At 39.3% G+C, this 26,005-nt stretch overlaps 1 protein-coding gene across 1 annotated transcript in view; it reads left to right on the forward strand.

The window, feature by feature from the left end:
• The window catches only part of cacna2d1a (calcium channel, voltage-dependent, alpha 2/delta subunit 1a), a 110,778-nt gene that overhangs the window by 77,558 nt on the left and 7,215 nt on the right, over window positions 1-26,005 (forward strand). The window contains exons 10-33 of the mRNA XM_013910913.1: window positions 109-171; window positions 865-948; window positions 1,073-1,147; window positions 1,780-1,851; window positions 2,049-2,120; window positions 2,225-2,286; window positions 2,636-2,712; window positions 4,623-4,631; window positions 6,204-6,212; window positions 7,724-7,784; window positions 7,872-7,969; window positions 9,728-9,812; window positions 9,963-10,025; window positions 12,074-12,183; window positions 13,620-13,694; window positions 14,084-14,151; window positions 14,254-14,292; window positions 14,378-14,449; window positions 17,396-17,548; window positions 18,597-18,649; window positions 20,789-20,844; window positions 21,957-22,074; window positions 22,714-22,823; window positions 23,490-23,572. Of these exons, the coding sequence (XP_013766367.1) occupies window positions 109-171; window positions 865-948; window positions 1,073-1,147; window positions 1,780-1,851; window positions 2,049-2,120; window positions 2,225-2,286; window positions 2,636-2,712; window positions 4,623-4,631; window positions 6,204-6,212; window positions 7,724-7,784; window positions 7,872-7,969; window positions 9,728-9,812; window positions 9,963-10,025; window positions 12,074-12,183; window positions 13,620-13,694; window positions 14,084-14,151; window positions 14,254-14,292; window positions 14,378-14,449; window positions 17,396-17,548; window positions 18,597-18,649; window positions 20,789-20,844; window positions 21,957-22,074; window positions 22,714-22,823; window positions 23,490-23,572 (1,767 nt within the window). The remainder of the gene's footprint in view (window positions 1-108; window positions 172-864; window positions 949-1,072; window positions 1,148-1,779; window positions 1,852-2,048; window positions 2,121-2,224; window positions 2,287-2,635; window positions 2,713-4,622; window positions 4,632-6,203; window positions 6,213-7,723; window positions 7,785-7,871; window positions 7,970-9,727; window positions 9,813-9,962; window positions 10,026-12,073; window positions 12,184-13,619; window positions 13,695-14,083; window positions 14,152-14,253; window positions 14,293-14,377; window positions 14,450-17,395; window positions 17,549-18,596; window positions 18,650-20,788; window positions 20,845-21,956; window positions 22,075-22,713; window positions 22,824-23,489; window positions 23,573-26,005) is intronic.

The raw sequence follows: 26,005 nt of genomic DNA on the forward strand, positions 1-26,005 counted from the left end.
TGTATGTAAAGCATATCATGGTGTGAACCTGAGATTAGAATTATGAGATTGCTTTTGTTTACACCTGGGAGCGACTTGTGTTTAAACTGTGCCTGTTTAACCTTGCAGGAGCTTGGCCTGGTGATCACTGGAACGCTGCCTGTCTTCAACAAAACCGGCATAGGCTCAAAGGTATCCAGAACCACTGTTGGACTCCTATGTTACCATTTTTTAAAAATCACTTAAATCATTCTCGCCTGCTTTTGTTTTGTGCCTTAACTTATTCATTCTGTGTTCTTTTACATCCTTCTTTGTTGCATTTGACTCACAAAATAAATGTACTGTATGCCTGACACTTTGACCCCATGAGAGGATTTAAGTCTGTGGTTTTGGGATACTCCATAAAGTTTACCAGACCAAAAAGTAAACATACAATTACAGTCTCATCCTTTACTTTTATCCTCTGCTCTCTTGTGGCTCTAACTTACATCCTCTGTTGATGCGGTGGTCCCCCGAAGCTCGCCACAAGAAGAGAATCTAGCATGTCGTAAAACAGAAATCAAAATGAGATCAAAACTGCAGATCAGAGTGAGAAATGATCCGGTAGCTAAGTGCTTCAAGATGAGGTCACATGTCTACCTCGAAGGACTCGGGCTTACCTCCACTGTGACTGAAAACAAGCCTGGAAATGCCTTGTCAGTGACTCATTGCAACACGTGACACTATTGGGAATTAAACTGTCCAGATTTCTGTTGCACCCCATTTCCTTGAAATTGTTCAGAATGCACAAAGGGACTTGACTCATCCAAAAAGAGCAGCAGGATATAAAGTAGGAGTTCTTGCAGTGATTTTTTTTAACTGTTCTTTCTTATGGCTTTCTCTTAGAAGCCTCAAAACCAGCTTATCTTGGGGGTTATGGCGATAGATGTGTCCCTGGATGATATCAGGAGACTGACTCCTCAGTACACTGTAAGGGCAACACAAATAAAGACATACAGATCCTGTGTATTAATAGGGTAGATATTACATTTGATTATTAGTTGCAGTCCTCTTTCACACAGACATTTGCTCCTCTGTTCTTTTTTTCTTCTAGTTTGGTCCAAATGGCTACTACTTTGCCATCGATCCAAATGGATACGTGTTGCTTCATCCTAATCTGAACCCACAGGTAGGCAGAACTTGTGAAAAATTGATTTGTTTCTCCAAAGATTTGCTTCTTACGTTAAAAACCATTAGATGGTCATAACGCCAGTCAAACAGTCATGAAAAATGGCATTCCTGATTATCAACAGGCTTATTGTTATGGTTTTGCAGCCTGTGGGATCACTTATGTTGAGTTTTAGCAATCATGTTGCAGGATGAACCTTTGCAGAAAGGTTGTGTTTCTGTGTATCAGATGTGAGATGTTTCTTTTTTTTTTTTCTTTGCTTACCAGTCTGCTATAGTCATTTCTGTTGCCAATGGGATGTTTTCTTGGATTTCTACACTGACTGTGTTATTTGGCTGACTTTAGTTGTTTATTATACACAAGTCAGCCATATGGCTCCAGGATGGTGTTTGTTGAAGCGAGGCAACACGGGCGGCATTGAGATATGCATTTTCTTGTAAATGTTGTATGCACAAATTGATTACAGATGATTACAGCAAATTATTTCATAATAAGACTGCAAAATATCAAAATAGTTTCTTGGAAATACATCAGTAAGAGATGATTACTAGTCTCTCCTTTTTTCTTTTTTCTTTTTTCCCCCCTGCCAACATTTTTGGTACGCAACACTAATTGCTCGCATTTCTGCGCAGACCGCCAAGTTTCATGAACCTGTAACACTGGATTTCCTAGATGCAGAGATCGAGGATGACATCAAAGTGCAGGTTTGAAAAACACATTTCTCTGACTCCTATAATTGCAGGAGGTCACATCAAAATCAGATAAACTGTAATACAAGGTTGCCAAATATATGGCCTGGATCCAAAAAGACTCCAATCTGGCCCCCTGGACATCTATCAAATGAGTCCTAATAAGTGACGTGTCACTATAGTATCATTTATTTGTAATGTTTGGTCAACAGATAAGAAAGCAAATGATTCAAGGTGAAACAGGAAGTGCGACTATATCTACACTGCTGAAATCAACAGATAAGGTAATTTTATTTGATGATGCGTGATCATGATAATTTGGTCATTTTGTCAGCTTATACACATATATATATATATATATATATAGTCATAATATTCTTGCCTAAAGCGTTACATCGATCGAGGTCAGAGGATGTACACCTTTGCGCCGGTGAAGGGGACTGACTACAGGTACGCAAAATATTTTGAATATGATTTCGGCGACGGTAGATTTGGTGCATGCAGATGGTAGGCTTTTTAAACCTCGTGCATGTTTTGCATTCCTACTTTACATAGTCATAATTCTGTTTTGTGCTCATTAAAAATGATCCGTGGTAAGGGCAATATCCAGACACAATTTGGAATAAACTTTTGGAAAACCAGAGTGGCTAGTGTCTGCGCAGCTTACTGCATGTGAACTGGTAAATTATGCTTCCTGCTAAAAATACTTTGCAAGCCTTGCTGAAAGATTTGTGGTGGAAGACTGAGGATTTTTTTTCCAAAGCAAAATGTCATGTTTTTATCATTTGTCCTCTCGCAGCCTGGCCCTAGTCCTGCCCGAGTACAGCATGCATTACATCCGTGCAACAATTGGCGACACAATCACCCAGGCTAAATGTAAGTGCCACACTAAATCAGTTCAGTCTCTTTTGCTATTCAAGGTTTTCCACTCATTTATATATACAGACAGTAAATACATGGCAGTGGGTGGAAAATGACTGTTAATATTCTCCAGTGACATCAATGCTCTCCATGTAAGGGCTAAAAAACACTTGTGTGTCTCGTTATAGTTCCTATTCATCACTTATAGCACACCCCATATTTGCTCACACAGAGATAATATATATACAGATAATTCATTTACATGCTCTCTCCTTTCCTGCACTTGTCACTTGTGTATCTATTGCAAAACCCATGTTCAGTTGTGGTGGTGTTCAAAGTTTTTGTCACCAGACAAGCGGGACGAGAGGCTCCAGTGTCCCGTTTGGCACATATAGTACTCATCACTTCATTTAAAGCCAAATACCTCAGCGTGTGTGAGCCTGCCCGTGTGTGTTACCAAGAGGGTATTTATACATTTGTGCTCAGTCGTGAGATGATATACACCAGATCAGAGCGTCCATATGTGTGGCATTGTCGTCATGTCCCTTTTAAGATCTGTCTGTTCCCACTAGTAAAAGATGTCATTGACTTATAGTGTTACTCAAAGGACATTTTTATTGTGTGTCTATATTCAGTGCAGCTAGGTTGGAGCCATGCCTGGTTAGAGTCTGCATTCAGTGGACATTTGTGGATCTTGTAAATGCAATATTACTTTTGATTTTGCATATATTACATAAACCTTACAGTCATACTGGTCAAAACACATTTTAAGACTTCTAGGCCACCACAGCACACTTCTTATTTCAGGAAAGACACAAAGCCTGCTGGATTCTGGCAGTCTGTTATATTTCATCACCTTTCAATAATCATACATGTGGACAGTTTGAAAATGTCTCTTGGAAGGGCTTTTTGTAACATCTGAGATTTTGGTATTGGCTGAAAGTTTTAAAGTTATAACAGTTGATTTCTTTTTCATTACAGTGATTAGTTTTTGATTGCAGAGTAACCTTGCACACACTAGCAACATTAAATAGTTCAGAATAGAACAAATTTAGCTTGATTCTAACAAATTAAATTAATGCAGAGTTGCTTTTGTGCTGAAGTGTGATGCTGTTAGTGTGAAAATTCAGTTTGAAATTAGTGTGCACACACACTTAAAAATGTGTTGTTGTTTTTTTTCTTAAAAAATTTTTTTTTTAAATGTGTTTATCCATGAAAGAAGAACCTGCCCATGATCAGTTTAATGATCAAGTCAGTGTGTGAAGGTTAATCCCTACAAGCCTCAGGATCTATAAAAGAGAATGGTCATATTAAAAATGGTCACAGGTGCACTGCAACTGTAACTCTGAGCATTGAAGCCCCACCCACCTGCTGTTTAAACCTTCTGTTTTTTAAGCAGCAGCCAATCAGATTAAGTTACAGAGAAGGAAAGGGAATAGATTAACTGAGGAACTCCACCAAGTCTAAATGTGAGGTAAAAGGACCATAAATAAGAATTCTTTCAGTTGTAATTCATGCAAAGCTTCTTCAATAGAGTCAACTAATAGAAATATGGTAATGACAATAAGAGCTCCACTTTAGATGTAAATGTAAAAACCATTTTGTTCCTCAAGACAAATCAAATGAAGCTTTTATAAGATGACTGAATGAACAGATTTTTGCCACATATCATAACGTTTGTTAAACTGCCCCTTTGTGCTTTCCACAAACTGATTACTTAAACTGTTGGGCACTTTCGTAGAACAATATTCTTATTCAATTTCCCTTTGAATAAAATATTGTGTAAACCCTGTTGGCTTACTTCCTTTCCGGCTCTCTTTTCCCAATTCCCTCTTTCCTCTCCTCATCTTTTCACTGTCCTCCCTTCTTACGTTCTCCTGCCTTCTTCAACTCTTGACCATTCCTGGTGTGTTGGACCCCTGCAGCGTTTTTGGGCAAGTATTCTCCTCCTGTTTTTTGCCTCACAGCCCCTGTATTCTTTGTATTCTCTTATCACCGGCAGACTTTGGATGTAACGTCTTTTCCTTTGGTTCACTCTGTCTGATGCGGCGGACTCACAAAGACGGAAGCATTTTGTTCTAATGATCTGTTTTCCTTCGTATGCTGGTTTCTGATTAATAATGACAGTTCTGTGACACTGAATCAAGCTGCTATTTGCTCTGAGAAGCAGTGCTTCGCATGCAATGTGGACCCACAGTGCGGCGCAGACAGTGTGTGCGGGTCTGTGTGTGCAAGTGTGTATTTAACCCCCCACCTGTTCCAATGGCCCTCAGATGTGGTTTTGGCACTAACCTACTGTAGCAGGAAGAACAGAGGACAGGATGTTTGCATTATTTAAAGGTGAAACCATAAAGGAGAAAGCTGTGAGTCTGTACCCCGAACATGAGTTAGTGTGAGTCTTTGTTTTCCTCACTTTTCTCCTTTTTGACTCACTTTGATTTTTACAACCTTGTTAAATAACTCCTAATGAAAGACAGGATACTTCTGAACACACTAAGCCTCGCCTCTTCTGTCTGCCCTTCTGTGTGCTTTGTCATCAGTTTTGTCTTGTTTGCAGGCATCGAATCCAAAAGTCTCAGCAGAACATCGTTAATCTCTGAAACTGAAACCTGGCTTGTCTGCTTTATTCCTTTTCAGAGAGTCAGAGCACTGTAAATGTCAGTTTAAAAACACAGTTCAAGCCCAAACCATAATCTCCCAATTCCCTCATCTATTTATCACGCATTTGTTAAGTCGGTGCAGATTTTTAGTTCTTGTGTATGAGAGATCGATTTATGCTGAAATCCAGAGTTACTATGAATGAATTTAGCATTTTAAAGAAGCCCACAAAACAAGCCAAGGGTTTTTATTACATTTTTTATTTAAAAGCCCAAAAAGTAAATTAATTCCTCATTTCCCAAATCTCTCTGCTATCCATCATTACTGGATACTTTGTGGGATTAGTAAGCAGTGACTGAATATAAAAGAAAAACCACATGGGTGCAGCTATTCCCCAACCATGACCACCAAAGAGGACAAGCAGCAGCCGTGTCGCCGTGAGAAATTCTGCTGCATCATATAATCAACAGAGAAAAATGTTAAGGTTAAACATTAAGGTTACGATCCGCGGCATATATTTCCCGCTTCATTTCAATGCACCGTATTTTTAATGCAAATGCATCACAGAAGTATTTTAACTCCACAGACTTATGCTATCGCCAGAAGAATGCTAATCCTAACGCTAAAAACACATATCAAACCTAACTTTAGAAACCGCATTTTAAGCCTCTCTTTGTGTTGTCCATCAACGCTGTCTCCATTTGCATCCAAAGGGCTAAAAGTCTTTAGTTCGAAATGCAATATTTCTATTCAGGACTCGTTCTGTGAATAAAATATTGTCACCTTTGACCCCTGTGGTTTTACCCTGTCTTTTCTTTCCCCTTTCTTTTCCCTCTCGTCTTTACCTCCCTGGGGGATGATTCGCTTGTTCATTCACTTTGTCTCTACTGGGATTTTTTCCACTCCAGGGAAAAATGGCAAGTATTTTTTCCTTTACTTTCATCTCTCTCCTTCTGGTTCCGAGTCTTAGTGGTCTTTTATACGGCACATCTGGCCAAGTCTGTTCTGGTGCATTTTTATTTTTGCCTTTATACCTGATTTTCACCTGTTTGTGCAAGATTTGAATCTTTGCGGTCTGTAAACACAACTTTTGCCTCAGTTAGTCTAGCTGTACGAGTTATCGCAGCCCCTTATCATTACCAGAACACCAAATGGTGTGTTTGTGTCGATGCTGCTGGTGTCCTGACAGATGCAAAAAGTATGTTCCTTGGAAACTGAGCTGTGACTCAACATAGACGATAATCAGATAAGTTTCTCAATTGTGACGCTTCGCAGCAATTTCTCGTATTTAAAGAAAGTCTAAACGTGTTTCAGCATGCAGTGTTTTGAAGGGACATATTTCAACACAAATTACAACATTTACCTTAAACCTAACCAAGGAGTTTTTAGTTACCAAACTTAAAATAAATTAAAATACCAAATGTAAACAAAGTCAGGGGGAATAAGGAAAATGGAAAGCTACCAAAGAGAAAACAAACTGCGGATGATCAAACTTGTGACTGTCTTCATTGACATACCCACAACCTTCTCATTGTGGTGACTTTTTTTAAGAGACCTGTTATCTCTCATTGCCAAGACATACAGGGTTTTAGATCGTCTAATACATTTAAAATAAGATAACCTGATAAATAAATACAAAATGCAGTTTTTAAGGGAAAAAAGCAAACCTAAAAAAAGTGGAAAAAGTAGCCGCCACCTAAACCTAATAACTGGTTGTGCCACCTTTGACAACGAGAACTATAATAAAGTGCTTCTGCTACAAGTCTGAACTTTGACTAGGCCACTCCCAAACCTTCATTTTTTAAAATTAATTAATTAATTTATTTTTAGTCATTCAGAGGTGGACATGCTGGTGTGCTTTGGGTCATTGCTGTGTTGCATGACTCAAGTGTGCCTGAGTTTCATGGGAAAAACTGCCTCCTTCATGATTTTCTGGTAGAGAGCAGAATTCATCATTCCATTACTGCACGTAATATCTTCATTTCAAATAATATTTTATCAAAACTCGTGAGGATCATCAAGATGCTTTTTTTAAAAAATTTTGGTAAATTTAGTCAATCACAGTTAATTCATGTTTAATAAGAGGGGCAATTCCTTTTTCACATATAGCCAGGTAGATTTGGATAGCTTTTACCCCTTCGTAATGGAAGTCATCATTTAAAAACTGCATTTTGTAATTTCTCTGGTTATTTATTTTAGTCTAAAATTTGTATTATGACCTGAAACATGTAAACGTGAAAAATATTCAAAACATATGAAATAAGGAAGAAGGTTATAATAATTTTTTCACCTTTTTGAGGTATCAGTCTCGCTCAGATGGAACATCTCATCTCAATCTCAATATAGTGACTCTTATTAACTTGTCTATTCTGAACCTAATTTTGAACCTTTATTGGGGAAAACTCATATTACTTTATACTTATCGCAGTTTCTGAAAGCCTCATGGCTGACAAGTTTGATGAATATGGCTACACACTGATTGCACCGAGGTAAGAAGGCACAGACAACTTTTTATAAAGTTACTTCTAACATAACTTTTACTCAGTATGACTGGAGAATTGTTCCATTGCCAACAGAGATTACTGCAAGGACTTAAAGCCTGACGCCAACAACACAGAGTTCCTCAAGAGGTTTAACGATTACATTGACAGGAAGACTCCAAACAACCCCATGTGTAAGTATCAAAAAATGAAGAAATATTTACCACAATTTTTGTCCATTTTGCATGTTCTTGGTGCCTATGGTTATGATGTGAGCACTATTTGTTATAGTAGGTTTACATGAAAAAATAATTTATTTTTTTTTACTGGAAGAGTGCCAACCCAAACATACTCCCAGAAGTCTCTCTTTCCAGTGAAGTACAGGTCTGGCTGGATGGTTTGGTGTGCCTGACTAGGCAAAGCTTTGTAATGTTGAACCCCTCTGTTCGTGTTACCCATTTGATGCTAACTCTAAAAGTCTGACCATCACACGCCTGACTGCACATGTGTGAGGCACGTCGGCTTAGATGTGACACACACACACACACACAGTATTCGATAGCAATATGCCTTCCACACCCCACCTATAGCCGCTCGACCTCATCCAATTACTCTGTGTTTGTGAGAAAGAGCAGGACACGTCAAGCCGAGAGCGTGAGCGGCGCAATAAAACACAAATCAGGGACCAGTGGACCTTTTCCCTAACATCTGACCAATGCATTAACATCCTTGCCATTTCTTACATGCGCTCATTGATATGGATCACTCTTTTTGGGTGGGGGGGGGCTGAGTAAACCAAAAGGTCCCCTGATATTTATAAAAGCTCCTATATTGTGTTCCTTGGTATAATTTGATGGTGTGCATTTAATAACTTACTTCAAACATCTCAACAGGATCAATCCAATAAAACTTTTCACCCAATTGAAATATTACTTTCACCATTATTAGCTGCCAGTTTAATGGAGTCCATAGAGAGCAGAGAAGGAGAGAGAGAGAGGAGGCCCATGTGGACTGTTGGGGGTTTGAGCATCGTTACACGCTTTACTTGGTTAAGCCACTGCAGTGGCGAAGAAGTTGAAGTACATTAGGAATTCCTGGGCTGCCTCCAATAAAGAATCTCTAATGAAAAACACTGCACAGAGAGGGAAGGTGGAGTAGGAGGGAAATAAAGTGTTACACCAGCTGTTTTCTCTGATGTGTGTGTGGTGTGTCATAAAGGTTGGAGGAGGTGGAGGGGGTGCACCGACGAGCCTCGATGTTAATGGACTGAAGAGGGTCGCCTGTGGGTTCAAAGAGGCGGGCATAGCAACAAAAAAAGAAATGGACGAGCAGCTTGTATCATATGTTACCTTTGTCATGTGGTTTTTCACAGAAGACCGCAAAATGGGTTTTTTTGGTAACACCTGTGCTACCCTACCACCTACCCCAGAGAAGGAGGCGTGTGCATGAAAATGCGTGTTTCATTCCTACAGTGCTTTAATACTTTTTATCTGTTTCTGATTTTAAGACGCTCTTTTCTTCAAAGAGTAATATTTGTTCTGAAATTTTTCATTTGTGACATTGCTTCAGCTTTATTCTTTCAGATTTGTTTCCATTTGGATCTTTTTAGGCGTTTGTGATTTTGGTAATATCTCAGTTTAATCTTGTTCCCTTCTCTCAGTTAGTGATTTGGTTCTGGATACATAAAATGTGATGCAAATGTTAAAATATTTCCAAGCATGTTTTTGTTTCTGACAGTATTTCTGTTTTTCTCACAGCAGAGTTTGTGGTTACTCTCTATTAATGCTCCACAGTTTTCTTTTGTTTTTATTCCACATAATTTTCTAAAGTGCAACATCAGCTTATTGAGATGAGACATTTTAAGACTGATGCCTAACAGAAGTCTACCGACTCACTCGCATATTATTCCAAAGGTAAAATACGGAGGCTCAAAATTCTGTTTTGCTGTTTAGGCAATGTGGATTTGGTGAACCGATTGCTCCTCGATGCTGGCATCACCTCCGATCTAATCAAGATATGGAAAGAAAACGATCCGATGTAAGTGAAGCACCGGTATTTGGTAAAGAATGACCAGGTGGAAAAAATTGAACACAGGCGGTTCAAGTATTTCAGTTAATGTCAAAGATAAAGCACATTCCAGTTTTTGTAACGGTATGCTTTACAGCTTTATTTTACTCTGCTTGTCAGAAACGGTGTCATGTCCAGATATGTTGCGACTGAAGGAGGGATCACACGAGTCTACCCCACAAGGTATTTCTTAGATGATCAAGGGCAGGGTTGATTTAGGATCATGGGAAGAAACATGTAGTATGTTTAGGATTATCTGATAAAGTATTATGATGTGGTCTGCTTATAGAGCACCAACTTACCAATGTAGTGCTTGATTTTTAGTGGTTATGGCATAAAGTCAGATTTGTTATGTATGTTTGGATATAAATGTATATCCATTTACTGCTGTATGTCAGTGGGTGATGGTGGTATAAGCTGAGGAAAGTGGCCCATTGGACCTTATACTTTGGTCCCTAGGTGCTTGACCCAGCTTCTCCTGGGGATTGCCAAGGCTTTCCCAGGCCAGATTGGATATTTAGTTCCTCCAGCAAGTTCTGGGGTTTCCCTGGGGATCCTACCAGCAAAACATGTCTAGAATACCTCTACATAGAAGCATTCCAGCCATCTTAACTGGTCCTTTTCTGTGAGAAAGTCCAGCTACAGTATTCTGCCCCTCCTCTAGCTACCTAAACTTCTAGAGTGATCCCACAGAAAAGTCAATATCCAGTTAGTTCATACACCTTGAGTAAAGGTCGAGCAATAGCTTGACAAATAAATTTAGAACTTTGTCTCCATCCCTATATCGCTCCTATCAACGATAGTGGAGTCAAAAAAGTGGCATCTTACTATATAAGTCACGTGACTAGAACTCAACATCCCGTCTGTTGTTTAGGATACGATGGAGATCATGAAACTGTAAAGAGCTTTTAGAAAATCCCAATAATCAAACGGATGGTGACAGTAGGAAGAAAAAAAACTCTTCTTCGGTTGGGGATGAGGGGAAACAGAACAGAGAGAGACAGGACAAAAGGTATACTAGAGAGAGAGAGAGAGAGAGTCCAATCTATTTTTTTCTCAAGGATTGTTGCTGAAAAATAGTTTGCTTTCATTTAGCACCCTTCAGAGTGATGAGTGATTTATGGGTTGCTTCCCATTCTGGTAAAACCTGTATTTTACTGAATCATTTCAGGTTCAGTTTTAAGGAAGTTTTATTCTTACTTACAGGAAAGGGTAGCACGATCTGATATCCTCGTGTTGGTGTTGTTCCCAGATCATCATACTAAATGTTGTTCCAGGATCAACATTGCAAGTAACCAATCAGAATGTTGTGACGTCATACTTTTGCGACTTCGGGAAAAACCGGCGTAAAACAAAAAACTGTACTTAAGCTGCGAGAAACCGCCTGTGTCCGCCGATCAACGGACCCTGACCCTAACCCTAACCGTAACCCTTTAATAAACAGTAAGCAGAATTGATATTGTCCTTGCAACATTGGAATTGCATAAATGCACGAATGGCTTGGCGCGCAAAAGAATAACATCACAACAATGTGATTGGTCACTTGCAATGTTGAACCTGGAACAACATTTTCATGATGGTCTGGGAACATCACCAACACGAGGATATCAGATCATCCGGATAGGGTAAGTCATTGGCAACTCTGGTCTGTGGGGTACCGCAAGGCTCTGTCCTTGGACCACTTCTGATTTCTTTATGCATATTACCCCTGGGACAGGTTATCTGTAGGCACAGTGTTTTCACTGCTATGCAGATGACACAAAGCTTTACATCTCTTTAACACTAAAGGCAGTCATCAAGTTAATTAACTAATTTTATATCCAATATATTGAATGCTAGATGGCACAGAACTTCCTGCAGCTAAACATGGATAAGACAGAAATAATCGCTATCATCTCTTCTTAGCAAATGTTTAAAATTTGTTTTTAATTTACCTGGTTTTTTTTTATATTTTCTTCTCGCTTTTTAATCTTCTCCTGCTACCAGCATTCCCCTAATACTGTTTCATCTTTATCTCTTCTTTAAATATTTTATTGCTATTTGTTTCCTATCTTGTTTTTGATTTTTGAAAGGTGCTCTATAAATACATTTTATTATTACTGTTATTAAATGTGAGCGTGATAAACAAAAAACTGCAGTTAGAATTAGATCTATAGATATTAGAGTCAAAAATGTGGTCGTGGTAGTATTATATTGGTAATATTTGAATGCACTCGTCTTTATTTTTACAGTAATGGCCTGGACTGGACTGGACAAGCGGAGACGTATGATTTAAGCTTCTACAAGCGAAGTTTGGACAACGATCTGTACATCTTCACTCCAACTGTATTCGAAAATATTTGTGAGTAACAGCTACTCGGTTGTGTCATCACCTAAGAGTTATTCTCTCCCAAAGACAACTTTGGCTAAAATACCCAGAAAGCCTCTTTGAAGATCCAGCTCGTCCGTTACTACTCCACGTCACTGTGTAACATATTTGTGCAATGCCGTACAACCTGCAAAGTAAGCTAAAGAATGACTGGCTACAACGCAGTCACCAGGGTGTTCAACACAGTTCAGTGTTCACAAACATATCAGTGTCAAGCTATAAAGAGGCAGACACTGTCTGAGCTCTAAATAATTAGCTGTTAAATCTCTCTATCGGGGGCTTGTGGGAAATAAACCCACAACAAGGCTTGAGCCTTTACCTCAGTTCTCACCTTTGTCTTGACTTTCACCTTCACAGAACTAAATGGTTACAATGTATTGTGATCAGATCTGGTTCTCTTGTGCTCAGATTGTGATTCTAACTTAGAGTCACACTCAGTAACTAACTTATTTTTTCTGAAGTCAAAAGCGCTTCAGTAGTATACAGTGTTTTTATACAGTAAACCATACAGTTGTATGAATGAGTCACTAAAGGAGCATCAAATGGACAGTTTAAAAGAAAGTTGAGTGTAGTGGGTGAGGGGACAGCAGTAACAATTTTGTGAATTGTCTGTGAAGGTTCTCTGTCATCTAGGTCATGATAGTCCAAGGAGCTTGGAAAGAAAAGCGTCTGGACTTCTTTAAGTTGCTTGAAGACATTTCACGTCTCGTCTGAGAAAGTACAACATAGAAGAGCTACCTCGACGGGACAAGACTCGGCAGTCCATCTCCATCTAAAGGACAAAGGTCACTCTTTCGAGGACACCAATGTTGACATTATGGACAGAGAAGATGGATGGTTTGAAAGAGGAGTGAACAAAGCCATCTATGTCCACTGTGAACGGCCCTCTTTGAACAGAGGCGGTGGTTTACGACAACAACTGTCTGCCATCTACAATCCAGTTCTGAGATCCCTTCCCAGACGCTTTAACGCCCACTCACATCCTGGGCCTTTTGACTTCAGGAAATCACATGATGGGGTGGGGCAAGGTCTCACAATCAGTTCACCCGAAAGCTTGGCTGATTGTGACCCACACCCGTTTTCACACCTTAGCTCGTGTGATTAGGTAGAGGATCATTAGGGGGTCCATGTCCCTCTTGTGGGGACACTCCCACAGGGCTTAAATCTGGGACTCTCCACCATTTGATCATAGAAATGAAGAAGCTTCTCGGATGAGAATTGAAACGTCTTCAAGCAACTTAAAGAAGTCCAGACGCTTTTCTTTCCAAGCTCCTTAGACAGTTTTGTGAATTGTTAATTTGTTTAGTTTGCTAACTTTTAACGATAAAGCCAGTAAATTGTTAGTAGCCATAAAATGAAAATGTGCACATACCATTTTCAATGCAGCGTTTCCTTGGTTTTTCTTGTAGCTCAATATGAGGGTTCAGTTCTAGTGAGTAAAGCAGTAAACCTCAAGATTGACGATACCACACTCAAACCAGCTGGTAAGAACACACGTGCACAAATACAAATCACAACCCAATGAGTGTTTACATGTTTAAGCCCCATTTCTCATGCTCTATCTTTTATTAAACCGCCTACACATAAACACACTTACGCTTAAAGCGATGCATCTTATTTATAGATCCACACCCTATAGTGTGAACTTCTTTTCCTCCAAGAACACTTGCTGCTTCTAATTTAATAGCCACTACGTTTGTCTATTTCTTCTTCCCTCTGCCATAGATACACAAACACACATACACAAACCACACATCAAGTTGTCTAGTTGTCTGTGATCTTTAGCCAAGTTCCATTTTCTGAGTTCAGAGTGGAAAGTTGACACAGAGGTCCGGTATGATCTAGGATGTCTGGCTTTTGTGTTTTAACCCAGTGGTCGGTGTACATTTGGACATAGATATGTGGAGAGAGATCTTCTCCAACACCTCACAGAGAAAAAGTGTGAGTAGATCCTATCTTGATGACATATTCAGCATGTGCGCAATTAGATACATTTTGTCGTTCCTATCAGTTTTCATCATTTTGCCCCTTTATGTTTTCAAGTGCAAGGATGAGCTGTGTGGCTGTACGATAGGCGATAAGGTAAGAGGTTCGGGTATGTAGAAAATGTTTTGCTGTTAGTTTTGGATGAAAATCAGCGCTGGTTTAATTATCTGTTTAATTCCAGAATTTAAACTGTTATATTCTGGATGATGGAGGCTTCTTGGTGATGACCAATCAGATTGACCATTTTAATGAGGTGGGCCTCTGGATCTTGTTCTTTCTTTTTTTTTTCCACTCACACAGCAGTTGAAAATATAGTGATTCTGAGTGCCTGTTTTAATGTGACCAGAACTCTGCAGTCCTGCGAAAGCTTAACACCCCATCATTTAGTAGTTTATAGAACCACCTTTGGGAGCATGAACTTGATGTAATCATTTTCTGTATAACTTTATCAGTGTCTCACATCATTGCAGAGGAATTTTAGCTCACTCTTCTTCCTAACATTGTTTAGTTCATTAAGGTTTGCTTGCATTTGTTTGTGCACTACTTTCTTAAGGTCACGCAACAGAATTTCAATTAGGTCCTTTGGAGAATTTGCACTTTGACTGGGCCATGGCAACATTGTGATTCTTTTCTTTGTTAGTCATTCGTTTGTAGATTTGCTACTATGCTTGAGGTATTTGTCCTGTTGAATGACCAAGTGTCAGCCGAGGTTTAGCTGTTGGACAGATGGCCTCATATTTGACTCTCATATTAGGGTGAATTTGCTCGGACATCCGCTGCTCAGATGATTGTGGAATTATGTTAAAAGCCATTTGAATTCTCCTCATCTGGAAACTGCCACAACTTTTTATCTAATTAGCAGTACCTGGCTACTACCTACCTTGGGAACAGTAAGGGTGTGTTTAGTTTTTCACAGGACATAGAACCCTATAAAAACATAACTTTTCACATGAGTGTATAGATAATGTAACAACTGATCAAATTCTGTTCATGAAATGAAATTGGAGGTTCAAGGTAAGCTGGATTTAAGTTGAAATATTTTGTGTCAAAACAATATTTCTTTCATTTTTCTTGACCTTGAAAGAAATTCTTTTTTTACTGCCAGAGGACTTACATGCTCAAAGTTGAATTGAATTCAACAACCAGTCATTTTACACACAGACTGACCTTTTCCTGGACTCACCTAATGCAGTTTGTCTTTAACTTGCCAGCTTTCTAATACAAAGCCCATAAAATGTTTGAATATCACAACAAATCTTTTGTGAATCTTCAGTAAGCCTAAATTTGCATTTTTATTACTAAAAAAAAAACATAACAAGGGAGCCTAATAAAGTTTTCCCATGGCTAATTCAAAAAGCCCAAATACAGAAAATAAATGTTATTGTCCTATTCTAAAGGCTGACACTGGGCCTCTGTTGTCATCTGAGTAAATGTTTTCATGCCACCTCAACTCCTTCCCTAATCAGAGTTGGGTGTATGGTGGATAAATCAGTAGCCTCAGCAGTACTAAAAACCCAGTGACCTTGTTTATAAAAGGCAGTGTGCCCTCAGTCATATTTCTCTCTCTGTGAGCTTCCCCTTTTCTCTCCCTCTTACTATGTCCTTCTCTCCCCAGCTTATTCCTTTGCTCTCTCCAAAACGCCCTCCGGGAGTCTGCAAGCTAGCAGTGCCAGGACTGTTAATTCATTATTTGCGTTATTGCACGTGGAAAGAAAAGAAGGCTCACTTTACCTTTATAGATTAAAAGATTTATATACTCTGCGAATGTTAAGATAAAGAGGAATGAATATATGGAGGACAGCTTGTTAACAGTGACCTGAGCGATTGACTGCATTCATAAAGTACAAACACACAGAGCACTACTTACTGTACACACACCCTCCTGGAAACACTGTTACTTAAACACTTCCATGCACACAGTCATGTGATACCTCTGATATACTGAGGCAAACTACTTCCCCCAAGTAAAAATTTATGGCTGCCCGATGGACTGTGTTAATCAGATTATACCGAAGTCAGTCATCCTGGTTTGAGAGTGATTTGCTGTCTGTTTGTCTTTAAATTCTCTGAACTTTTTTTGCACATGTCTACAGTTTCACGACTTTTTGTTGCACGTGTTTTACTTTGTGTGGGGTTTTTTTTTTCCAGCAAATTTACAATCACTGACCACTTTATTAGGTACACCTGTTTAACTGCTCAATCAGCCTATCGCATGGCACTAACTTAACACATTTAGGTATGTAGACATGGTCATGATGGCCAGGTTTAAAGCAAACATCAGGCTTCTGTCAGCTGAGAACAAGAGGCTACAGTGAGGCTACAATTAACATAGACTCACTAAAATTGGACAGAAGAAGACATTGCCTATTCAGATGAGTCTTGATTTCTCCTGCAACCATTTGGATAGCAGTTCAGAATTTGGCATGAACAACACGAAAGCATGCTGCCTTGTAGGCGGCGGCTGGTAGTGTAATAGTGTGGGCACATATCACACCCCCCCCCCTTAAGTATTATGTCAATGCCATAGCCTACCTTGGCATTGTTGCTGGCCATAATTACATGATGGCTTGATAACATTATCTTTTGATTGCTGGTTCCAACAGGATAACGCACCATGTCACACAGCTCGGATCTTTCATAATGGTTTCTTTAGTGGACTCAAATGTCTTCCACATTCACCAGATACTGTAACTGTCGTCAGTGGTGAAATGGAGGATTGGCATCATGGATGTGTAGCCGACAAATCTGCAGCAATTACTGTATATATTTCTGTCATGTCGGTATGGACAAACATATCTGAGGAACAGTTCCCACACATCTTTGTATCTCTTCTACAAAAAAATAGGTGGTTTTGCAGGCAAAGAGTGTCCAGTTCAGTACTAGCAACGTGTACCTAATAAATAGTTAGGCAAAAGTATAATGATAAATTCAAATTATCAAGAAGCTTAGGCTCTCTGTAAATGAACAATCCCAACTACAATATCAATTTTAAAAGTTTAGTAGTTTTGGCTGTGTTCAACCATTTATCTGCGGGCTGTAGGTAGTTTGTGGACCTTGAGGCATGTTTACTACTCATGTATTAGTCAATTAAATTATTGACTAAATTATATGATTTCTTTGTTCAAGTTCTTATTTATTTATTTTTTAATTATAATTATTATTCTGTGCCCTGAATACCTGATCCCTGCTGCAAAACTAGATTGGGAAATTCTTCGGTGAGATCGACCCTTGTATTATGAGAAGCTTGATCAACTCGTCTCTGTACACCAATAAGAGTACGTATAACTACCAGTCGCTCTGTGATCCCAAGAAAGAGGACAAAACATCTGCCGGGTTGCGATCCGTCTACGTGGTAAGTTACATAAGCCAGAGACTATAAACACACGCAAAACCTATCACACAAACTGAGCCACGCATTACTGCACACCTACACGTTCTGATATCCATACGCAAATTAATTTCCCTGCATGAACAGAAGGATAGACGCAAGTAAATATGATGCAATTTGTACTCATACCTGCTTGATGACATGTATGCACACATACACATATACACACGTCACTCTAAAGGGAGCCATACATCTGGATAGTGCAGACAGTAGGGAAAGCAGAGGGAATGGTGAAAGCATGGCTAAAGTGGATGTTTCAGAGTAAAAGATTGCTTGGCTAACACATCAAGCAATGTACAAGCTGGCACTTTTTTTTGTCACTTACAAAAAGTGCAACTTCCAGTGGAATGATGTAAATTATCTGCCGATTTTACAGTAACACTGATGCTTTCCCTTGATGTTAAAATGTTTCCTTCATAGGAAGAGGCAATAAGCCGAAACTTAATAGAGGTATTTGTATTTGTAAAAATTTCAAATCATTTACTATACAAACAAAACTGTCATTTCCCAGCTGTTACCACATATTCGTACATGGTCTAGTGACCAAGGTGAGATGAAAGACGCAGATATCTTCTGATCAAAGACTCTGTCAGCAGCCAGTGTAACACGGTTAGTAAAGCCTCCTTGATGACTGAGGACACCGTCAACTAAAAGGAAAGAGTACAGCACTGATTCACCGAAACAAGGCCCTCGCATGCTAACTATAATCAAAGCAACATGTTGGGGCTTTTATTTAAACTGTGTGCTACTTTGTTTTCTCACTGGTTCTTTGTTTACATAGTTATCCTCACATCTGTTGACGAGGACTGTGCTCTAATTTCCTCACAAAGGAGGAAAATAAAACCTCTGGCTGGAACTTTCGGTCTTTGTGCTGTGCAAAACTAGACAGCTACTGTAAACACAAACAGGATATTCAGACAGGCTCAACCAGCTTAAAATGAATGCTAAACTATTCATTGTAGGTTTTATTTGGTGCTCATCTAATATTCTTTTCTCATTTTCTCCCTTTAAGCCCACAATAGCAGATATATTAAATTTGGGATGGTGGGCAACTGCTGCTGCCTGGTGAGTTCTTTTTGTTATTTGTTTGATTTTTTATTTTTTATTTTAAATAATATGGTCTGAAATGGTGTCATTCCATTATTAGCTGAAATATTCTCTATAGAAGCAGGAATTTTAAGTCCTTAACCTCAAAATACATGGAAAGCAGGATTTGTTCCTCCACATGGACGTATAGCATCTGTTTAATAGCTGATTTTTTTTTTTCCCTAGACAGTCTACATTCCAGGAAATCATCTCTTGATTTATGTGCTGTGTCACTGTCTTGATGTCATTACAACATGTTTAATAAAAATTTATTTTAAGGCCACTTAAAATGTACCCATATTCACGCCCTTAAAGCAAATATTAGGATTTTTCAACTACAGTATGCAAATTGCTTGAGCTAAACCTCATTTCTTTATATTTTGTGTCAGGGAGCGAGACTGCTTTTTAAAGTACTCTCTAGCTCTAGATGTCCAGGCGTTGCGAAAGTCTCTCAACCTTGTTCTTTGGACATTGGCTGCTTTTTCGCTACATTTTCAGTCCAATTTCATCAACCATTTTCAGATGAGTGTTTTGTTGGTTGTTTTTTAAGCCACTTAGCACCTATGAATCATCCAAGCTTAAAAGGACTCTTAACTCAAGAAAAATAAATCTGCATGACTGGAAAACAATCTATGGAAGAGTCGCTGTCAAGAAGCCGATCTTAGGCAAGAAAAAGAAATATATTGTGGCAGTGGCAACTGGTCTTATGGATCAAAATTTGACATTTTTGGTTAAAATCATCATCAATATAGGTGGTTAAAAATATATGGAGGAGTTTGCCAATCAGACCTGATTGCAGTGGCTTCATTCTTTAGCATAACAATGATCCCAAACAGTCTAAGGAGCTTGGAAAGAAAAGCGTCTGGACTTCTTTAAGTTGCTTGAAGACATTTCACCTCTCACCCGAGAAGCTTCTTCAGTTCTAAGGGTCAAATGGTGGAGAGTCCCAGATTTAAGCCCTGTGGGAGTGTCCCCCCAAAGAGGGACAAAGGACCCCCTGATGATCCTCTACCTAATCACATGAGCCAAGGTGTGAAAACGGGTGTGGGTCACAATCAGCCAGGGTTTCGGGTGAGCTCATAGTGAGACCTTGCCCCACCCTATCATGTGATTTCCTGAGGTCAGATGGCCCAGGATGTGAGTGGGCGTTAAGGCGTCTGGGAAGGGATCTCAAAACTGGATTATAGATGGCAGACAGTTGGTGTTGTAAACCACCGCCTCTGTTCAAAGAGGGCCGTTCACAGTGGACATAGATGGCTTCTTTTACTCCTCTTTCACACCATCTGTCCTCTCTGTCCAAAATGTGAACATTGGCATCCTCGAAAGAGTGTCCTTTGTCCTATAGATGCAGATAGACTGCTGAGTCTTGTCCTGTGGAGGTGGCTCTTCTATGTTGTGCCATGCGCTTGTGAAGTGGCTGTTTGGTCTCTCCGATGTAGAGGTCTGGGCAGACACAATGACACAATGATCCCAAACACACTGCCAGTGCAATAAAAGCATAATGTATAGAAAAGCACACAATGGAACGCTATTAGTTATAGATTGGCCTCCCCAGAGCCTGAACCTTAGTATTATTGAGGTAGTTTGGGATCATCTTAACAGAGAATGAAACAAAAGGCATCCAAAGAAGAGCTTCGCATGTCTACCAAGAAGCTTAAAGAACTAATCTTTAAGACTATTTAAAGAAATTACAAGACAGTTGTCCTAAAGTCTCGACTATAATGTCTGCTTTCCATAAGCCTGCTTCGGTCCACGTGTTTCTGAGTGATTTTTATCGTCAGAGCTTGCCTAAAGGTGATCATACCAAGTAATAACTTTCAAGCTGGTTTGAATGATACGAACACTATTTTTGACTTACATGTTGTATTTCCACCTACGTTTTCACATTTCAAGAAGTCAGTGTTCCTATTTCCCATTTTCCTAGCAAAATATAAAAAAAGAGTGACAGCTCAAGACGTTTGCACAGTAATGAAAATATGAAAATTGGATAGAATTTAGTTCGTTTAGCAGTTTGGTTTTAGCTTGCATGAGTACTTAAATAGATTTTTGTTTTAATGTATATAAAATCTAATGAATTTAACTATTTGTTTGTGTCTGGGATTGCTTTTTTGCTCTTAGGTCAGTAATGCAACAGCTAGTGGTCAGCATCACATTACCTAACTTCGGGGAAGCAGGTTGGTTCCTATTAATTTCACATGAGAACAAGGGGGTTGAATTGTTTCTAAGAAATGTCTGCAGATCTGTACAGCCTGGATTGCCTCCTTATGGAGAATTAATTATGATGGATGTTCTTTTTATTTTGAAGTCAGTGTCATTTTTACAAATAGTTACAACCTCATCCTTAGAGGAACTTAGCAGGCTTAGGTTTGTATGTATTAGGAAAAACAGAATACCAGGCCTCCCTCTCTCTTTGTTAAAGACACTTCTTTTCATATGACTTTGGCAAAATAGAAGTTTTAGTTTATTAAAGCTTTGGAATTAGTTTTATGCTGTCATCCCCATGAAAATGCGAGAACTAGTGTTAATGCCCAGAAATGTTCCTTTTTTTTTCTCTAAATTTAAATATTACTATTTACATGGCTGGTTTCTCCTGGGAGTAGGGCAATAAACTTTATCTCTTAAGCTGCTTTAATTGTCACATATGAACAAAGGATAAATGTACTATTTGTACAGCACTCTCTTCATGTTGAACCTACAGAGAATGATTTTCTGTGTTAGGTTTTCTTTAAAGCTCAGTGTCATAGCAAAATGTAGACACAAACAAAATCAAATGGAATGGTAAAAGAAACTGTAGCTTAATCAGCTTTACAGAGGATAGCAAAATTCCCTTTAAATACTCAGGAAAAAATGATCCAATGATTCCTCTATCTTTTCCTGTAGCATATGAAACGCTGGAAAAATCCTTATGAAGGGAAAGGAGATGATGCTGTCGATTCAAAACGACACAAACGCCCACTGTTCACGAAAATATCAACAGATTGACAGAAGTGTCAATTGAGGAATGTGCCAGAACTTGTGCTCATAAGCAGATATCCTTGGAAACTTTCAAAAGCTCACAGGCAAACTATGAATGTTACACTACTTAAAATTTACAATCTACTCGTTATGACGTTGTTTTGTTGTGTGAAGCGCTTTGGGTTCACACAAGTGCTCTCTAAATAAAAATAATTCAAAACACAACTAAATGAATGCTAATGTTTGCCGTAGGTATAATAGGTGAAAATATATCAGAGCTGTTGTTTTAATTGTGTGTTAACCAAAAATATACCTGAATGTGCTTCTACAGCTACTGATGATGCACCGGATGTGGAGAAGGAGGTCTGCATCAAGGAGGAATATCAATACTACTTTGAGAATGACAGCCTGTCTTTTAGAGGCGTAATCGACACAGAGAAGTGCTCAAGGTAAACCGTAAAAACCCGTCCCAGCTACACAATAGGCACTTGCTGTGTAGACACTGACAGAGAATAATATCTGTAAAATACCTGATGTGGGCCTAAAACCTTTCAAAACATTTGCATGCCATAAAAGTGAAGTCAAGTCACTTGGCATTTTCATGTGTGATTTGTGCATGTGCATGGGCATGTGTGGTGTTTTAAGGTCCCTCTTGCCGGCTAATGGAGTGCCTGCCTGCATGCCGCGTGGAATTCCTGCACTTTAGCTGCACACACGTTTCTTTTTAACGACCACTATAAAAATAAAATAAAATAAAAAAGCGGAGCAAATCATTTGAGCACCAGCAACATGTGGGTCTCAGTAAAGTTCTCGGAGGACAGCGGCATGGTAAGGCAGGTTTGTGAGTCCTTATGAGCATAGTTGACAAACTTGACTGAGTGATCCACTGTGTGTGCAGACCAATAGCTGACTACTTTTGTGGAAAAGAGATGACAATTACTGCATCTTCACTTCACTGCTTTCTGGTTAAACATTCAACTTCCTTGTATCTCTTGTGAGCATGTTTGAATGAAATCATATCTTTCCTGGACTCAAGCCCACGTGTCAACAACTGCTTTTGTGTCTCTTGTGTGTCTTCCCTTCTCCAGGCTCTATCACGCCGAAAGGCTGCCCAAGACGAACCTCGTCTTCATCGTTGCAGAAACAGAACATGGCTGTGAATGTCAGGAAAAGATATTAAAGCAGGAAGAACAGGAGTGTATCCTTTTACTAAACACCAGCTATAATCTGGTAGACAGTGTGTACACTTGACTCAGGGAACAGATGTTCATAAAGTTTGTGCTTTGGAGAACATAGGCGCTGATTATGACTGATATTTTTCACCACTCGCCATTTAAAGAGGACTTGTGGTAAACAACTGAATGTTCATTCTCCAAGCTTCTGTAAAAGGGTTGTTTTCCATTATCGACAGCGGTTACCGTGGAGTATTTCCCTCATTTGTGTCCTTTAGAATCCCACACCCACAAAAATGATCATCTCCGCCATAATTGACATTTACAAATTGGCCCAGAATGAGAGACTTGTAATGCTTTGGTTTCTAAGTCTGTATGGCAGATGGTTTTGTGGGATAAGTCTGAATAGCTTACAAACAAATCAATGATGTTCTCGCAAATACACAGAGCTGTGATCAATTAGAGGTAAAGCCTCTTGGAAAACACCATTGTAGAACATGATGGCTGCGTCATTGCAGTATTAAGCAACGTATTCCAACTAGTGTCTTTTGTTTAGTAATCAAGATGTATGATTTAACACTATTCCAGCTGTACGTAAAAACTGTGTCTTCTGAACAAAGCACTATTTGTTGCTGCTATTACTAATGCAGAATCAATCAGAAGTTGTCATGTTCCTGACTTCAGTAATCCAGCACAAGGGCCTGATCCTTGTCAATTGGCTTCCGAGCCGCGGTACAGGAAGGGACCTGCAGCTTGTTTTGATAACAATAGTCATGTAAGTGCCTTTAATCAGACTTGGATGATGTTTTCCCCTTTTTTTTAAAAATTGGTTGTTCTGTGCTAGTTTATCATCTCCAGTCTGCAAAGACCTTTTGTCTGGCTTTCCGGTGAATGGGAGACAAATATTTTCTCTCTGTTTATCTTCTAAGGAAGATATTTGGATTCTTTGTTGGGTTCTCTCTGGGGTACTCTGGCTTTCTTCCTTAGCCTCAGACATGCACTTAGTGGGGTTAGATTAATTGGTGATTAAAATTGCCCATAGGTATGACTGTGGCTTTGAATGATTGTCTGCCTCTCTATGTTAGCCCTGCGACAGACTGGCAACCTGTCCAGGGTGTAATCCGGTTCTCGCCCTATCATAACTGGGATAGGCTCCAGATCCCCGTGACCCTGATAAAGATGAGCAGAAGAGAATAGATAAATGGATGGACTGATAACAGCAGACTTTTTCAGAGAAGATCTGCAACACTCAATGACATTTAACTAGGTATATACAACCAACAAGCCTTTACTGAGTGTAGTTATATTGGAAAGAAAGACCATTGCAAAGCTTTTTGTACCATGCACTCTCCAGGCACTTTAATAGGTACACCTCTGCTCAATAATGCAAAAGCGAAGCAGCAACTCAATGCATTGAGTCACATAGACATGATAAAGATGACCTGCCGAAGTTCAAACTGAGCATCAGAAAGGACAAGAAACTTGAGTTTGTCTTTGAATGTGTCTTTGAACGTGACAGTTGTTCATTCTAGTATTTTCAGAGTATTTTGGAACTCCACAAACTAGGTTTGCAGAAAATGGTCCAAAAACAGTCTAAAATACCCAGTGATTAACAGTTGTTTAGATCAAGATGCTTGTTGATGCATGAGGTGAGAAGAGATTGACCAGACTGCTTTGAGCTGATTTTAAGACAACGGTAACTCGTTACAACCATGGTATGCAGAAGAGCATCCTAACACATTGAACCTTGAAGCACTTGGGCTACAGCTGCAGAAGACTGCAATCATGTCAGCTAATAACAGAAAACTGAGGCTGCAATTTACATTGCCTCACCAAAATTGGACAATAACAGATAAGAAAAATGTTGCATGGTCTGATGTGTCGCGATTCCTCCTGTGACATTCAGATGGCTGGCTCAGAATTCGGTATAAACAACACTGAGGCACTGAGCCTGCCTTGTTCAACCTTTAAGAAAATGTTGCGTTGTTTATTCACTTTATGACTACAGTGTACCCATCCTCTGATTATTGATAACGCACCATGATACAAGGTTCAAATCACCTCAGACTGGTTTCGTGAACATGACAATGAGTTCATTGTACTCAAATGGCCTCTATAGTCACCAGATCTCAATTCAATGAACTCCTTTGGAATGAGGTGGAACAGGACATTGGCATTGTGGATATGCAGGAAATGTGCGATACTATCATGTCTATATCCTCCAAAATCTGTGAGAAATTTCTCCAGCACTCTATTGAATCTTTGGCATGAAGAAATAAGAAATAGCCATGAAGGCAGAAAAGGTTCCAAGCCGGTACTACATTAGTAAGGTGTACCTAATAAAGTGTCCAGGGAGTGTAATTTTAAGTTCTCATGATTCAAGCCTGTTCTCAAAATGCCTTTTTTACTGTGCGAAAAACATTTTAGCGTTTTTTATTATTAGAGTAAGAAGTACCAACACCAACATAATAGAGGCCAATTAAGGAGAGACCAGAGTCATTTTGGTCAAAGCTCAAGTCACTTCTCAAAGTCCTTAAGACTCTCTCCCAGTATGGGAACAATGTATCAGTGCTGAACCCATGGCACCTTTCCATAACTAATATCTTTACATCGTGCATGCCACTTCTCTTTTGGATTCTTTTGTGAAATCCCTCAAAAGCTGTATGTGCGTAGGTTTCCCATGCAAAGATAAACAGTCGGTTGTTTCTTGATTTATGAATAACTAAGCTAAACAAACATTTTTATGAGCAGCACAGAATCTTTGCGTGTGAAACCCCTGTGCTTGAGTGCTTTGTTTGTTTTCACTCTATAGTCTTTTTCCAGCATCAAAGTTTTAAAAATGAACTCTTCTGCCTGCACTGTTGCTCACTTACACACGCATATGCAAACACCCACCCATCCACCCACACACTAACTTTCTCTCACACTTGTCTCTGAAGGGAATGCATCTGCCTTGTACTACTGTTTGTGTATGTAACCTAATTATTTCTTCCTTTTCTGCTCATATTTCCTTTCTAACCTGCTAACTATATGGACCCTTTGCTGCATGATTCTCTTTCTCTGTTTTCTCTGTTTCCCGCCTTATGATTGGCTGTTGATGGTTAGGATGAGGTCATGTGCCGAAGGAGCGCAGGCTCCCCATTGGCTTCTTCTCTGCTCATGTTACTGCTGCCACTGTTCATGTGCTGTCTCGGGTCAGTCCCATAAC

The sequence above is a fragment of the Pundamilia nyererei genome, unplaced genomic scaffold, assembly GCF_000239375.1.
Source record: "Pundamilia nyererei isolate P.nyererei 1_Seehausen unplaced genomic scaffold, PunNye1.0 scaffold00052, whole genome shotgun sequence".
Classification (NCBI taxonomy): Eukaryota; Metazoa; Chordata; class Actinopteri; order Cichliformes; family Cichlidae; genus Pundamilia; species Pundamilia nyererei.